Source organism: Microtus ochrogaster, chromosome 4, assembly GCF_000317375.1.
Source record: "Microtus ochrogaster isolate Prairie Vole_2 chromosome 4, MicOch1.0, whole genome shotgun sequence".
Taxonomy (NCBI): domain Eukaryota; kingdom Metazoa; phylum Chordata; class Mammalia; order Rodentia; family Cricetidae; genus Microtus; species Microtus ochrogaster.
Window position 1 is genome coordinate 70,394,416 of NC_022011.1, and position 15,872 is coordinate 70,410,287.

The 15,872-nt window shown below is 44.1% G+C and overlaps 1 protein-coding gene across 2 annotated transcripts in view; it reads right to left on the bottom strand.

Moving 5' to 3' along the window:
* Ccdc148 (coiled-coil domain containing 148) overlaps positions 1-15,872 on the bottom strand; it is a 245,091-nt gene that overhangs the window by 2,410 nt on the left and 226,809 nt on the right. For both annotated transcript variants that reach the window (XM_013355678.2, XM_026778576.1), the window contains 2 exons: positions 4,692-4,809; positions 2,118-2,258 (listed from right to left, as the gene is read on the bottom strand). In XM_013355678.2, coding sequence (XP_013211132.1) covers positions 2,118-2,258; positions 4,692-4,809 — 259 coding nt within the window. The remainder of the gene's footprint in view (positions 1-2,117; positions 2,259-4,691; positions 4,810-15,872) is intronic.

Sequence of the window (15,872 nt, forward strand, 5' to 3'; positions counted from 1 at the left end):
TGGAAACAGGGCTGGGCTAGTGATGCATTGGAAACAGGGCTGGGCTAGTGATGCATTGGAAACAGGGCTGGGCTAGTGATGTGAGTGAGGCCAGGAATAACCCAAAGGTCCTTGTCAGAGAGACAACCCATTGAGCCTAGAACCCAGGCTTTTCCTCTTCTGTCTCCGTTATTTCCCAAATTCTGCCCAGGATTCACCCTGGCCAGGGCTGTGAATCTTTGACATTTTTTATTATTCATTTTTTTTTTTTTAGTAAAAGCTAAATGGAGAGGGGAGGTTTCTCCTCCCCAAAGGCCAGTAATTGGTTTCTCAAAAGCATACTTTACACCTCTTCACCCTAAACATGACATGAACAAAACTAATTCTCTCCAGGCTTTGTTTCCCCTTCTGGATTCTTGCGTGGTTAATGGCAGATCTGCACAATGGCAATAATCCATTGACTTACAGCTGAATGCAGGCAATATTCTAGGCAGCTGATAGTTATTATTTCTAATCCTCACAAGAACTTTGCAAGTAATTATTTTAAAGATGAAGAAAACAAACATAAAGATGCTAATAGCTTAGGCAAGCGCACATAACCAATAAATCGAGGGTGTGGCTTTGCATGCCCAATGCAGGCTCTTCTTCATTGTCTAGCCTGGAATTGTCCTCGGCTGCTCATGACTCTTCCACGCCCCCATCCCAACACCCATCCACTTTCTATTCAGGATACAAGGATAAATTACAAATGCCGTTATTTAACTTAACCTGCTTTCAAATACCCTGTCTACACACAGGATCCAGGCCAGTCGTCTAAGTAGAAAGGTTTTTTGTGTATCGCAGTTGGGCCCTCGCCTGTTTCTATTCTCATGTTTCAGCACTCAGCCTGTGCCCCTGCCCCGTCTCACAGTGAAGACACCCAAGGAAGCACCTCCTTTCCCTCTGCCAGGGAAAGCCCTGTGGGTTTGGTCCAGCTCCCTAGGACTTTGCCTTCCTCTGAGTTTAGCCCCTTTAGGGTGCGGCTGCCTCCCCACATTGGCAGCTGGTTCTGGAGAAACACCCACACGTTCTTAGAAGGAATTCTCCCTATGCACACTAACATTTTTCCCCTTAAACTGTAAATCATCTTAAATGAATTTTGGAGCTACTGCCCCAAGTCCTCAAGCTCAGATCTCCATCTCTCTAACCGGCCGGACAGAGTTAACCATTCTCTCCCCACAGGCAGCACAGAAGTGGCCTTGCCCTGGTGCGTCACTTCTGTATACCATACTCACCTTCTTGACCTGGACCCACTATTCCCTTCCTCCAGGAAAGACCAATCTGGCTCTTATGGGATAGAGCCAAGAGCTACAGGCTCACACGGAACCAGAATATAGTTACCTATTTCTTAGGTACCTGTTTGATTATTAATTAATAGAGTTTTCATCTTACTGTTCACTACCAAGTATGCAGCAGACAGGAGAAGCACTCTGGATTCATTTGGTTTCTTCAGAGTTGGGCTTTTCTTCTCTCTAGGTCTATAAAATTCAAGACTGCTTTCTTCCTTAATTTTGGCTATATCCATTCATTTGTATGTCCTCTTTCCCAACCTCCTCCTCCTAAAAGTTCTTTCCAATCTTCCTTTTCAGTTCCAGCCACCACTAACACGGAGTCTAAGCTCCCACCAACAACTTTGTGATCCTTCAAGGGCATCTCCACAGAAGATGTTTTACCCTTAGCTCTAAGAACATGCATAACCCAGGACAGCGGTCTTCAATACTGCCTGTCAGTCTCATCGATTGCTTATTTAATGGGATTTATGTTGTGAATTTAGATATAAATTCTTAATACAACAATAGAGAAATCCATGAACTGTAAAACAATATCAATAACCTTTTTATATCAATGACTCTTGAATAATACATTGTCATTTTTCAGTGACAGACATGATTTTTTAAATTGTTTTGGTTTCTGTCACAATTCTTTAATATTTAGATTCACGCAGTAATTATGTATTATCATTTGGAAGTAAAAATATGCTAATGAGGGTGTTGAAATGTAAATCTTGAAAATAATTTGTACCTCAAAGCACCCACTTCAGCAGGTCTTCCGACTCTCGGCGTGGATTGTGCACCAATCCTGCTAATTCCCCTAATTACCTGCTGCTCGTTGTACGTAGTCAGTGTGAAGAGAGGCTTCTGAAGGATGAATTCATCTTCACGTTCAGGGCCCGTCCTAGCTTTCCATGCCATTGTGTCTGACATCATCCTAACTGGATCAGACTGAACAACAACAGCAACCTGAGAGAAGAGAACGCGTCAGCACTCAGAAGAAGGCACAAGCTAGAAGCCTCTGGGTAAGATTATAGGTCTGTTTCATGACCGTTACGGAAGTGTTAGACGATATAAAATGGCAGAGGAAAGAGCAAAAGAATGCTAAATCCAGGCCAGTCCCAGAGACTTGCAAAGGAGTTAAAACACATGTCAAGTGAGCTATTTAACTATCATGGTCATTTGCTAATAATTATGATTGATTTCAGATACAAATTTATTTGTCCGGTAAAAGGCAAATGGAATCTTACAAGGAAAACCTGTATCACTTGAAAATGACAAAAAGCAACAAAAATTCATTTCAGCAGCAATAGATCTATAGTTATAAGTACCAACACCATGAGGCTCTCAGGTGAGGTCGATTGTGCCCTCATTATTGGAAAAGCTGGGTGAATTTCCTTCCTACTCTGCGAGTAGACTCCCTAGGTCCATTTGAGACAATGACTTACCTTTCTGCTCTAAAATTCAATTGCAGAGTCATTTTAACACAAAGTCGTTGTCCTACGTCAAAATAACTGCTCTGACCCAAATCTTAATGAAAAGCAGCCACTAATTTTGTCAATCATATGTACCATTATTAACACAGGCTTGTTAATTCTGCGAGTCAAGAATTCGCATAGAGTAAAAGGTATGTTAATGCCATTTCAAAACAGCTGTAGTAAAATGACTGTGGTCAAACATAGTTATTATTATTATTATAGGCTTGCAAGCTCCAATGCATTAAACTACAGTTCCAAACACTGACTACAGGTGATGGAAACAAAAAATGTCTTCCTTCAAAGGACTACTGGATAGGAAGAATTCTAGTCACGTGGACTCTGTAGTTATCAAAATCATGTTTGTAATAAGAATTTTAAGTAATTGTGACAGTAAGTCTGTCTCCAGGAAGCCATAATGTGTAATTATTTGCTAATAATTGAATAATTGGTGTTTTTCAGATTTATCACAAAAAATTTATGTTCTTATACTTTGACTTCGTCTCTGCAGCCCCTTTTATTGAAGAGGAGGATGATGTAAGAGCCATCTCATAGGAGTTCCAGTTGATACTTACTAGTTATGTGACTTTGGAGAAAGCACCTGACCTCTTGGTTTCCCCCTTTACAACATGGGGGCCTTAAATACACTTTCCTCATAGGGATGCTGAGGAGGTTAAGCCCAGCTTCACCAAAGAGCATTGGAACAGGGCTTTGCAGTTAGTTAAGTGCTCACAAATTTGATCTCCGACTACCGCAACCAATGGGGCAGGTACTGCCATTATTATCTCCATTTTCCAGATGAGGAAAGGAAGCCAAGGCAGATTAGGTCAATGACTCAAGTTTTTCCTGCCATTGAGTACTTAGTCTGCCGTTACAGGGCTGAAGGACACCCAAGGTCAAGCATCATCCATGGGTCTTGTAAGACTTCTCACTTAGAAAGGAAACTACACAGCCACTGTCTGTGTGGGCTAGGCTGTGCAGTGATGGAGGAGGGTCATCTCTCTATCTGTTGTTTCATTGGTTAAGTAATAAAGAAACTGCTTGGCCTCTGATAGGGTAGAATTTAGGTAGGCGTAGTAGACAGAACAGAATGCTGGGAGAAAGAAGCCGAGTCAAGGAGTCACCATGATTCTTACTCCCGACAGAGCCGCAGGTTAAGATCTTCCCTGGTAAGCCACCTCGTGGGCTACATAGATTATTAGAAATGGGTTAGTCCAGGTGCGAGAGTTAGCCGAGAAGAGGCTGGAACTAATGGGCCAAGCAGTGTTTAAAAGAATACAGTTTTTGTGTAATTATTTCGGGTAAAGCTAGCCATTGCCAATCTTATTATAACAGTGCAGTTGTCAGTTCAAGAAATCACCTGTGAGTTCAAGTTTAGAAAAATTACGAGAGGAACTCCCTCACATGTCCCAATCTCTTAAATCCTGGCGTTTTCCATGCGCTGTCTACTTTCATCTACTTTTGCCTAGTTCTATTAGGCAGGGCCATGGGAGGCTTTTGTTTCTCTACAAAAGGGCTATTTGTAACGTGGTACTTAACAGGCTTGTTGGCTGTGGGATTTTTCCGAGACCAGGTTCCCACTCCGGAGTGGATTATCTTGTTCCACCACATTTTTTGAGGACAGTCCTTTGACTGGAAACAGTTTCACTGCAAACAGATACTGTGTGGCTAATGAACTAGAGGAGATAGGGTAGCATTTAGATCTTGGGAGAGCTTTTGAACCACTGCCGATAAACTTCTTTAAATATATTAAGAAGCTGGATCTGGTTCAACATAAACCTAACTGGCTCCTGGGAATGAAAACCATGTCCTAATTTGGAAAAGTTACATTTTTATATAGCAGATGTCATGAGCTGAGTCCCAGTAATAATATCATTAGCACACTTAGAAACATTAACAGAGGAAAAGATTTCCAAATCGAAAACACCTGTTTTCGAAGGGCTTCCAGCCGCCTCTCTCGCTCTTCCTCTTCCTGAGCTTCTTGAAGGGCCACTTTTTTCCTCTCCATCAAACGCTTCTCCAGTAATTCTTGTCTATATTTAACCCTTTGGGAAAGAGACACAGGGACAGGTAGGTGTGCCATAAATAACTCGCACAGTACACAGACAGGAGTGCGACAGGAGACACCTCAGGGGGACATCACCCCCCCATGGGTTGATTTCACTTGTTTTGATTTCTCAGATCCAAACAGTGAGAGGCAATTGACCGTGATTCTAGTAACCAGAGAGATACGGGAAAGCTTGGAGTGAAATCCAGCTGGACTCAGTGTTTGCTGCCACCATTTTAAACTCTGACCCCGACAGTGAGCGGCTAAAGCTATAGTTACAGCGGCCTGAGCAACAGCCAACCAACCCTGAGTTACGGCACAGCCTTCTGATGACAAGCTCGAACACCACTTAAGGGTTCGAAAGACTGTATTCCTGACTAAATGCTCATACTTTTCGGAAGCAGGGCAAATAAATTACTGTAATAATGTACTTCAATTATTTAGGTTACTATTACTTAAACTACACTTTATATGTAGTGTGGTTCAGTGAAGTGGGCTTGTGGGCATGTTAAAAAAAAATCCTTAAACATTGCACTCTGACATCTGCAGATGGCAGCAAAAACATGACTGTTTCCCTTTACCATTCATTTTCCATCTCCTTCCAAATCACCAGACATTAAAACATGGTGCCTTAAACACAGCTCTGGGCCATGAGCTCGCCTAGCCTCCTCTGCAGCCTGTAGCCTCTATTATTCCTGTCTTAGCGTCAGGAGGATTCTATTGACTTACAGAGACGAGATTTGCCATTTCACCAAGCAGCACCTCAGCTCTCAGGAGGATTAGGCTAGGCCGGTCCTTCTCTCGGTGACAGCTTAGCTTTAGCTTGCTTTGTCACTTAGGCACAAAGGCCCTTTGCCCCTAGCACACCCGCTGGTATTTTCTATGGCAGCATTTTCGCTACACCTTGAATCTGTAGGTTCTGATATTCGCTGAGTGCGCGTGAGGCAAAGGTCTTGCACAAAGTGCTTTACGATTTCTTTTTTTAGGCTCCACAACAATCATAGGTAGGGGTATAATTTTGTACGTATAATTTTGTCTTTTAGAGACACAGAAATGGAGGCTCAGACAAATGGTGCAATTTGTCCAAAGTCTCATGCTGATGAGGCAGCCGAGCAGAGACACAACCCAGAATGACTGTTCTCAGCACCCAAGCCTGGCCTCCAGCCTCCCACCCCCTGCAATTAACCTCTGCAAAGTCCTCCTCCCTAGAGCTCTCCTCCTACACCAACTGCCCCTAAACATCCACTGTGCTCGATGGTGCGGGCATGCTGAGAAAAAGTCTTCCTTGGATGCTGATATCTTAACATAGATACAAGGCACGCCCCAGAACCGAACGAGGTCCCCTGGAGGTGGAGAAAAGAGAGACGGCCACATGTTGGAGGTATTGTTCAGGTTGTAACAAAAGTTCCTGGAGGAGGAACATTTGAGCTGGGTCTTGAGAATGGGGATTTGGAGAGGCAAGGAGTGTAAGAGCAGAGAGGATGAGACAGCAAGCGCGGGACTGGCGCACAAGAAGGGGCACCCTTTTTGTCTTATCCTAGTTCCAGAGAGCATGGGGCAGAGTAAGTAAATGGTAGCGGAGAGGGACAGGAAGGCTGTGGTGGACTGAGCCTGCCAGTCATACCGTTTCCTCAGATGTGCCCAGGGAGGGGTGCTCCTGACAGTCTGCTTGCTCAGGCATCGGCAACAACAGAGAAGTGCAGGGCGGGGACAGAAGGAAAGCGTGTGAAACAGACTCTGAGCAGGGCAATCCTAGCCTGCTCTGAAGGTCATGGCCATACTATCGCTCTCTTCTGTGTCAGGAGTCAGTACCAAGCGAACCTGTGGACTCGAGAGCCACAGCTCAGCAGGCTCCCCATCTCCCCTGCCTCCGTGTAGGAAACTGTTTCCCATTCTCTCCGTTTTCACTGAGGCATGACACAACACAGCCTCCTTAATGAGGTTCTCCTCAGTTGCACTGAGTACAAGCTAAGTGAACTTCTGTGAAGGTTCAATTAAAAGATACCCTGGGACTTGCCAAATTACCATATGCTAATTCTCAGAACCTTGGAAAGTTTCTCTTCCTGTGGGACGTATATGTTGCTTTGTCTGCAGCAAAGTTTTTGTCTGCTTTGTGGGAGAGTAATGGTCGGTCGTGCCAGGGGAGCTTTACTAGCGAGGGAGAAACTGCACATGAGCCTTTGGCATTTATTATTCCCGTATCATGAAGAAGGCTGACACTTTTAGTTCATTTTGAGGCTCATTTTTCACTTAATAGATATTTATTGAGCCCAGTGCCAGCCATGAATCAAATATTGCATCAGGCATATGCAGTGACCAGTCAACATGGCTGAGACACATGAGTCTTTGCACAACAGACACTACAATAGAAGTTTCAAGATGAAGCAGCTGAGAGATGGGGGCTGGGGGTGCTTTGATGGGACAGTGAGGCAGAAGTCATGGGGGAGGGACCTTTGCCAGACTTGGGAGCCGGTCTTAGAAGTGTTCTGAACTTGAGACTCAGAAGAGGAATCGCTTCCAGCCAAGAGGGAGAAAATGGAAAGAATGGATTAGGAAGAAGAAAGCCCGGAAATGAAAAGTCATGGCAGGCCTGAGGAACTGAAAAGAGATCCAGTAAGACCCAAAACAAATATGGCAAGATGCAGGGTGACGTGGACTCAGGCTGAAGGGGTGAGAGAGCCACACCGTGGGGCTTTGTGAGAAACAGAAAGCACTGGCTGCTCTTTCAGAGGTCCAGAGTACAATTCCCAGCAACCACATGGTGGCTCAGAGTTATCTATAATAGGGTCTGATGCCCTCTCTGGCATGCAAGATATACATGAAGAGTGCTCATATGTTAAAAAAAATGTAAATAAATAAAGTTAAAGTTAAAAAAGAAAATAGAAATAGGTTAGGACTGATTTCCAAGAAAAGAACACCTAAGAAAGGAACAAAGAAAGCAGAAACTAAGGAAATAAGGAGAATAAAAGGTAAGAAAAATGAAATCTAAAATGTCAAATGCTACAGAAAGATTTATTATAATCCAAAGCTATTACTGCATTGGATTATGGGGAGTCGTTGGTGATGCAGGCCAGAGCAGACAGCGGTGAGGTGGCTGAGGACTTAGAGGGAAAGGAAGAAGGAGGGACAGAGGGCGGCGAAACCTTTTAGTAAGACAGATTCAGGTGGGAGGCGGGCACAGGGAGTGGCTGCAGAAAGTACAAGCTGGCGGCGAGGCCCAGCTCCCCAGGGAATGTTCTCAAGGTTATCCAGACAACCTTAACCTTTGAGAAAATCCAAGGGCATGGGCAACGCAGTGATTCTCAGTTTTTACAGGTGCTGTGGCTGAAACACGAACAATGCTTTGCCTACAAGAGGAAGACCCCTGGCGCTGCTTGCGCGCTGGATAGCAAAATGCCTTTTCCTGAAGAGAAGTGATGCAGAAAGGAACTCTTGGGAGAAGGCCAAATACTCACATATTCATGGGGCAAGAAAATGGCAACACAGCAAAGCCAATCATTTGGAAAATTTTCCACATAAATACTTTCAGTCATTTGAGGTAGCAGATTTTCTCCAAATTAAACTGTTGCTATGAAAGTCAATGTCAGGAAATGGCTAAACTCAATAGTTTCTAAGCTGTGCACTGAATCCCTAAACAGGAGCCTCACGTTCATTCCTCGCTCTATTTTACGCTCCCTGCGTCCACAAAGGCGGAACGCGCTGCCTAAGAGGCATTTGAAGCTTCTTTTGGGGGAGGAGAGCATCGTATTGTCCGTTCACAAGCAACAGCTGCTGCCAAACCAGGCCGGGCATTAACAATAATCTGAGAAGGACTCTAAGCTTCCCGGCCTTCAGGACGGTAAGCTTTCATGTAGAAGTAGAGAATCTGCGTGTCATTGAGGAGACTTGAATATCTGCTGCACTCTAAGGGGTGAGTGGACCTCAAGGTGTAGCAACACCTGGTGTCAGTGAGCCCCCAGGAAGATCTAGGCAGACTTAGATAGGAAAATCTAGGTCTTCCTCCTATCTGGAATCATGATAACTAACTGCAGTCTAAACGGTTATGGCAAACAAGTGGAGGAAGACTTTGCCAAGAAGGGCACATGGGAGCAAGCACTTCAACTAAGAAACAAGAATATTCTCATAGGACAACATAAGCAGTAGGTAAAATAGAGCAAAGAGATGGAGTTTCAGTTAGGGTACAGTAGCCAACACTGAACTTCCCACTCCCGTGTACTGGGGACATGATTTGCTCTGCTGAAGTCAACTCTGTAAACAAACTTCCTTCATAGAGGTGAAGCCATGAACCTGAACACTCAACAGGACAGTGTTAAACAGGTACCTGCTGAGGTCTCCCTGCCAGAGGGACCGCAGCACCGGTGTCATGGGGAACAGGGTTTTGCCTGTTGGGAAATCCATTCTGGATTTGAACCTCGCTCAGAAGATGATTCTGCCCACCAAATGGAGGAGAGCCTCCCATTAGCTGTTGGGTGCCCAGGGAACAGTGTGTAAATCGAAACAGAGGAGGTGAGCCAGGAGCCATCGTCACCTTCCGGATTGGAGTCTGAACAGAGCAAACACTGGAACCCCGGATCACACCACCATGCTTCATTCCTCCAGCCCCACGGAAGGGGAAATTGGCTCCACTCAGCTCCGGGAAGAGCATCCGCAGAGACAGATCCCCGCAAATAGTTCTGTGAGTCCTGACTTGAGGCGGTGACAGATGGTACAGATGTGCATGAGGCAAGAACAAAGAGGACTCAGAGCGTCTCTGCAGAACCAACGGGAATAGATGAACCAGGCCAGCCCCAAACAGAGCCCATACTTCCAGCTTGTTCATTTGTGAGACTCCTGGAACCCAGTTTCTGCCTCAATATCAATGCAATTCATCAACATTGCTATCTCCCCACCTTCTCAGTGCCAAACACTACTTCAGGTGCTTGGAGTACAGCAGTAGAGAAAACGAAAAAGAAACGTTCCCACACTATGATGTTTTACATGACTTGTGGTTTGCTTTGTATACAGGATGACTAAGTCCACACTCTGGTGTTGACGGAGGCTGCTTGTTTGCTCCTCAGCTGTTAAGATCTGAAATAATTTCCCAGAAACTATATTATTTGCAACACTGTTTGGCCAATAGCTTAAGAGTATTTCTGGCTAACTCTTACATCTTAAATTAAACCAATTTCTATTAATCTGTGCATCACCATGAAGTTGTGGTCTACTGGCAAAGTTCTGGCATGTCTGTCTTCTCTGGCAGCTACCTGGCGTCTCCCTGACTCTGCCTACTCTTTCTCACTCTCTCTCTCTCTCTCTCTCTCTCTCTCTCTCTCTCTCTATCTCTCTCTCTCTCTCTCTCTCTCTCTCTCTCTCTCTCTCTCTCTCTCTATATATATATATATATATATATATATATATCTTCTAGCCTGGCTGAAAGCAGCTTCTTTACTAACCAATGGCAATAAAACATTCATAGCATACATAGGGGAATCCCACATCACTCTGGTCATGGTCAAATGGTTCTCAATAAGTTAGTTTTGGATGCTCACATCCAAATGGGTTGGAGAGCCATTTCTTGGATCACTATGGGACAATGGTTTTTAGCTGTAACCATAATTAGAACCACTGGAACTTACCAGAAACAGATGCCAGGACACTACAAATTCCATCGAATCCTACTGGTGGGGTCCACGCACTAATACTTGGTTAGACATTCTCCCAGCAATGTTAACAAACAAGAAGAGCCCAGGTTTGGGACAATGCCAGGCAGCTCAGCCTGAGCCTAGCTACCTAGAGGTTGGGAAGCTGGCTGCCTCTACCCGTAGGCCTCTGCTTTAAAGATACTGAATAGAAACCTGCAGTCAGCATTTTCAGTATATTTCTGAATGATACAAATGCTGCTGGCCTGGGGACCACATTCTGAGAACTGCAACATAGATAAATATATACATTAAAGGGACTTTACCTGACTATTGTTATCAAGGCAAAAGCAGGTACAAATTACTACCTAGGCAGGGCTTATTTCTGTCTACGTGCTTATACATCACAGTTACACACTTTGGATCTAATCCAGACTAGAAATTTCTGATGGTGCTGTTGGCATCCAACCTGCCCTCTCCTACCTGCCTGCGTCTCCAAAACATATGGATGGCAGACTCCCGGGGTGACCACAGCCTTCTCAGGCTTGGAGCGGTATCATTGATGGGCAGTCTTAACAGCGGTTGGTACAAAGCTTGTTTTTCCCTCAGATGAACAAAACATATCTTGATGACAGCTGAAAACCTCAGGCTCATATTTAGAGTCTGCAGTGAACTCGAAGCAGAAGGAAGTAAGTCAAAGCTTATCCACCTGAAAGAGGAGGCACAGGCTGTTCGCCCTGGGAATAGACCTTTGAGCCGCAAACAGATGGGTATTTTATCTCCAGCAGCGAAACCCACAAATGAAAGTGAGGTCCATTTCCTGTTGGTTATACTCAGTTCTAAGCCAGTTACCCAAATCACCACCTTGAGATGGAATACGGACTTAACCTGGGAATGCAGAACTGAGAGCAAGTAGGCTAAGGTAAGACTAGGCAGGCACAGGAAGGGTGTTGCAGACGGCACATTGGTCTTTTTCCCATGTTAATCCGACAAGCTACTTCTGCCACTGTTCATTATCGATCTCTAGACCCATCCCTAACTGCTTCTACGTGACTTTCTGTATCTTTACATATCCTCAATGTTTTTCCTACACAACTCATTGCCAATAATACAGTAAGTGGGAGTAGGGAATCTAAACTGTGGTATCTGCAGAGATTTTAAAATAATAATAAAACTGACAAAAAGACGATTTTTCACCTAGTTATGTACCAGAAGTGTTAACGCAGTTGACAATAAAATACCCCTCCCCGGAGCAGACCACATGACCCCACTTATTATTGCTCCTGTCTACAGTTATCTTCAGCTGAAAACCAGTGTTTCTTGGTGACAATACTTCTGTGGCGGCCCCTAGGGAGGGTACCTAGGGGAGATGATTGCTTTGATTCCCAGTGACACAGAGATTTCCCCACTGACTTTACAATTACATGGCTCTCTCTCTACCATGGTTCTTGGGCTCCCATACTGGCTGTCTGGGTCGTATCCTCCACTGGATGTGTAACCAACAGCCCTTTCTTTCCCAGTGGTCATCCCTCTTCTACAACCTGCTTCCTTAGACCACCTTGGAGCTTATTAGCATCCGTTGTGACTGTTGCCATGGGAGATGCTGTTGATGATGCCAATCTCTCAGCTCCCTGTATCTGCTAAGAAAGACTGTAGACTGCACGGCTCTGGGGACTCATTCTTATGGACTTCCTAGCAGCTTCCTGCTGGCTCCTAGTTAATCTTACCCCACGTGCAGCTCTAGCTCAGCAAAATTTGCATTTCTCAACATTGTTCATTGGGTACTGTGTACCAGACATGGGGGCTAAGCCTCTCTGTCCTAAAGTTTACAATCTTTAATTCTTCCTCTAGCTCTCCTTCCAGACCTGATTAGGTTTTATTACATTTTCTTCCTGTCTTTTGAATCAAAGCCCCACAGCCACCAAAATCCATTGATTATCTTTCTTTCTTTTCTTTGGACAGCCACCATGCCAATTCCCAGCCCTAATTCTTTGTTGAATGTATTATACATTGACTGAAAGCTTTACAGCATGTTCAATGCATCCCACGACCATTTTCTGTACTTCGTTTGTTTTGGCATTCACCCTCCCTTAGTTCATACGTAAGTAATTCTCCTCCTGAGCAGAGAGGACCTCAGGCCCTGCTTCACTGGAAAAAGGCCTTTGGCCTTCCTTTCTCTTGCCTTGTCCTGATGACCTTGCCAAGGTTCATCTTCTTGCATCCTCTCCATGAGCCCAGGATCTCATTCCCATAAGCTTAGCGGTTGTCGCTAGTATCACGCTCCGAAAACGGACCTCTTCCTTGCTTCTGCTACAGTCTCCATCTCCAGCCACACCATTCATGGTCTTCTCCTGTACACACCGCTTCTTCAAGTGGGGCCAGAAATGTGTCTCTTGGCTCTGACTCGCTTTTCTGATGCTATTTTTTCCTTTTCCTTTCCTTATTTTTTCTACAGAACTATTTTGTAATTGAAGGAGCTCTATTCTCTGTGTGAGATGCTTTCTTAGTTTGGTTCATGCTGGCAGCAGTTTGGGGTCTGTGGAAATGACTCTCTTCAGTGTTATCATAGTCTCCAAATTGTACACTCCGGGGTCTCTTTCAGAGTCTCTTCCTATGAGACCTGTTGGCAATGCCCAAACTGATGGCCACCTCTCTCTTGGAATGTGTCCCCTCTTTCTGGCTGTTCCCCACAAATTCTATCAATAACTCTTTTGCATCTGTCCACCCAAGGCCCCAGCATAAATCTTCTTTATTTTCTCAATTAAAAAAGACTCAGAATCTGAGCTCCAAATGTAGGCAGCTCACTGAAAACATTGAACTTACCTCTCCTTCGAAGCTGTAAATAAATCCTTTGATCTTTTTTATATTTCTTCTGTAAGTTCAGGGTTATTCTCAGACAAATCCTTCAAGAACAGCTGTGTTACACTGAGGGCTCAATGTAGAGCTAGTGACTTACGCAGTGAGCAGAGTTCATATAACCGACGGAACAAACTCATGGCAAGTCTAAACAGAAACCCACAAGGCCTATTTACAGCCCCTTAGGGGTAAGTCACGTGTGTCTTGAGTAGAGCCAAGATTCTGTACAATCAGTTATTTGGAGATCACTATAGCTAAGGACAGACAGTTAAGTTTGTACTGCTAATAATATACCTTATAACACAAATGTGAAAACTTTCAACCTAAAATATTCATAGTAGATTGATTTTAGCCACTTAAAAACCTAAGAAAATCAGTCACAGAGTGTATTACTTTGAGCAATGTGACATCTTGGGGCCAAGAAAGTCTTGAATATGCTCAGGGAAATGACTGAGGTGACTTTCTCTTTGGATTTATTAGCTAGAAACTGCCTTGCAAGTTAGAGATGTCTTCTAAAAATAACAACTTAAATATTAAAATAGTTGACTTTTTAGTCTTCTCCTTCTAACAGAAATTGAAAACCAGAGCCAACTGCCTATTATGGCCAAATCTAGAAGTTAATAATTAAACCGTACCGCGGTAGACATCTGTTGTTTTGAATCTCTCTAGCATTTACTGTGGTGGTGGAGAATTGCCTCCCGGAGACTCGAATATTTGACTATGTAGTCCCCAGTTGGTGGGGCTATTTGGAGAGGTTTAGAAGGAACAGTCTTGCTGGAGGAAAATTGCCACTGATGGGGGAGGGGAATCTTTGAGAGCTTGAAGCCTGGCTCTATATCCAATTCCTTTTCTTTGTTTTGTGCTCCGTGGTTGAGGATGTGAGCCACAAGCTAGCTTCCTGGGTTCCAGCTGCCATGTCTGCTGCTTGCTGCCACGCTTTCCCACCAAGAAGGACTCTTCTCCCTCTGGAACCATTAGGCAAAATAAACTATTCATTAAGTTGTGTTGGTCGTTGTGATGGTTTAAATGAGAATGTCCCACATAGGCTCCTATGTTTAAATACATGGTCCCCAATTGGTAGAACTATTTGGGAAGGATTAGGAGGTGTGGCCTTGTCAGAGGGAGTATGTTACTGGGAGTGGGCAAACATGTGCCATTCCCAGTGTGTTTTCTACCTTCTGGATGTGGTTCCAGATGTGAGCTCTTGGATGCTAGCCTCTTGCCTGACACCTGCTAATTCTACTTTGCCAGATTCTAACTCTCTGCAACTGTAAGCCCCAAATAATAAATTCTCTCTTCTTTAAGTTGTCTTCATTACAGTGTCTTATCACAACAACAGAAAAGTAATTAATGCCTTGCCACCTACTATCAATCCTCTCCTGGTGAACTGCATCTCCTTATCTTTTGTATGTCGATTAATTCGGAGAATTTCTCCCCTTCCTGAGAATAAGGATGTACCTGTGGTCAGATGTGCATAATAATAATAACGATAATGTTAATGATAATAATAATAATAATAATAATAATAATAACAATATATTATAGAGATGACCACTGTGGTTGGCTCTGGGTGAGCATATGACTTTGGTTGAGCCAATCAGAATCTTTACAATTTATATTGTGGATACCCCCAAAAAGGAAATCTTTCCTTTTTGAGGACACTATGCTAGGAAGATCTGAACCTGGAGCTAATTGTAACCAGTCCTCCTCTTCTTCCTAATGTCCTTCCCATCCACATGGAGGAAATATGTATCCATACCCAGCCAGCTTCTGGAAAAGGAAGAGGAGGATTGGAGGGACATAAGACAGCTGTTGACTCTCTGAAATAGGACCCAATGCTGGGCTTCCATGCTTTTCTATCTAAGCTAGTTTATGTGAGGCTCTGTCAGTTGTCTGGGGCAGTGGGGAAGTCCTGATTAATAAACGTTTCATTTATGAAGAAAGAGAATATGTATCTTATAATCTCTTTAATAAAATATCATGCTACCAGCTGAGCTAGTCAGTAACTTTCAATGAGTAAGTTAAGTCCTAAGTGAACGTGTATTGTTTTACATGAGTATGGACATGTCAAGGACTCCAATGTCTCAGTTCCATGGGTGTGGCAAAGGCTTCCCCCAGTGGAGCTGAGAAGGATGATGGCCAAGCTTTTTGCTGGCCTGTGTGCTCATGTTGAGTGTGTATAGAAAATTTCTGCCCTAGCTTTTTCCCCGGATGTTTATGGCCTGGAAACTCTTCCCCTGTGGAGACTGCCTCTACCAAGATCACCTAAACCTGCCTCTTAGTTCAGTCACACAGAATAACCCTGCTTCCTTGTTTATTTCTGTGAGCGATGCCATCTCCTTGTTGATCCATAAACAACAACTCCGCCTCCCTACTTAACTGTATATAACAAACATGCTGAGTTTCCAGGATGCTGTGGCTTCTCCATCAGGAAGTCCAGATCCCTTTTCCGTGTCTATACGTGTGTCGTTCTTCATCTCCTCATTGGCCCTCAGGGTTTCCAGAACCAAGCCATGCACAGATGTGGCACCTACTGGCTCATTTCCCAGACTGATGACTCATGGGATGTAAATCCCACAGCACATTA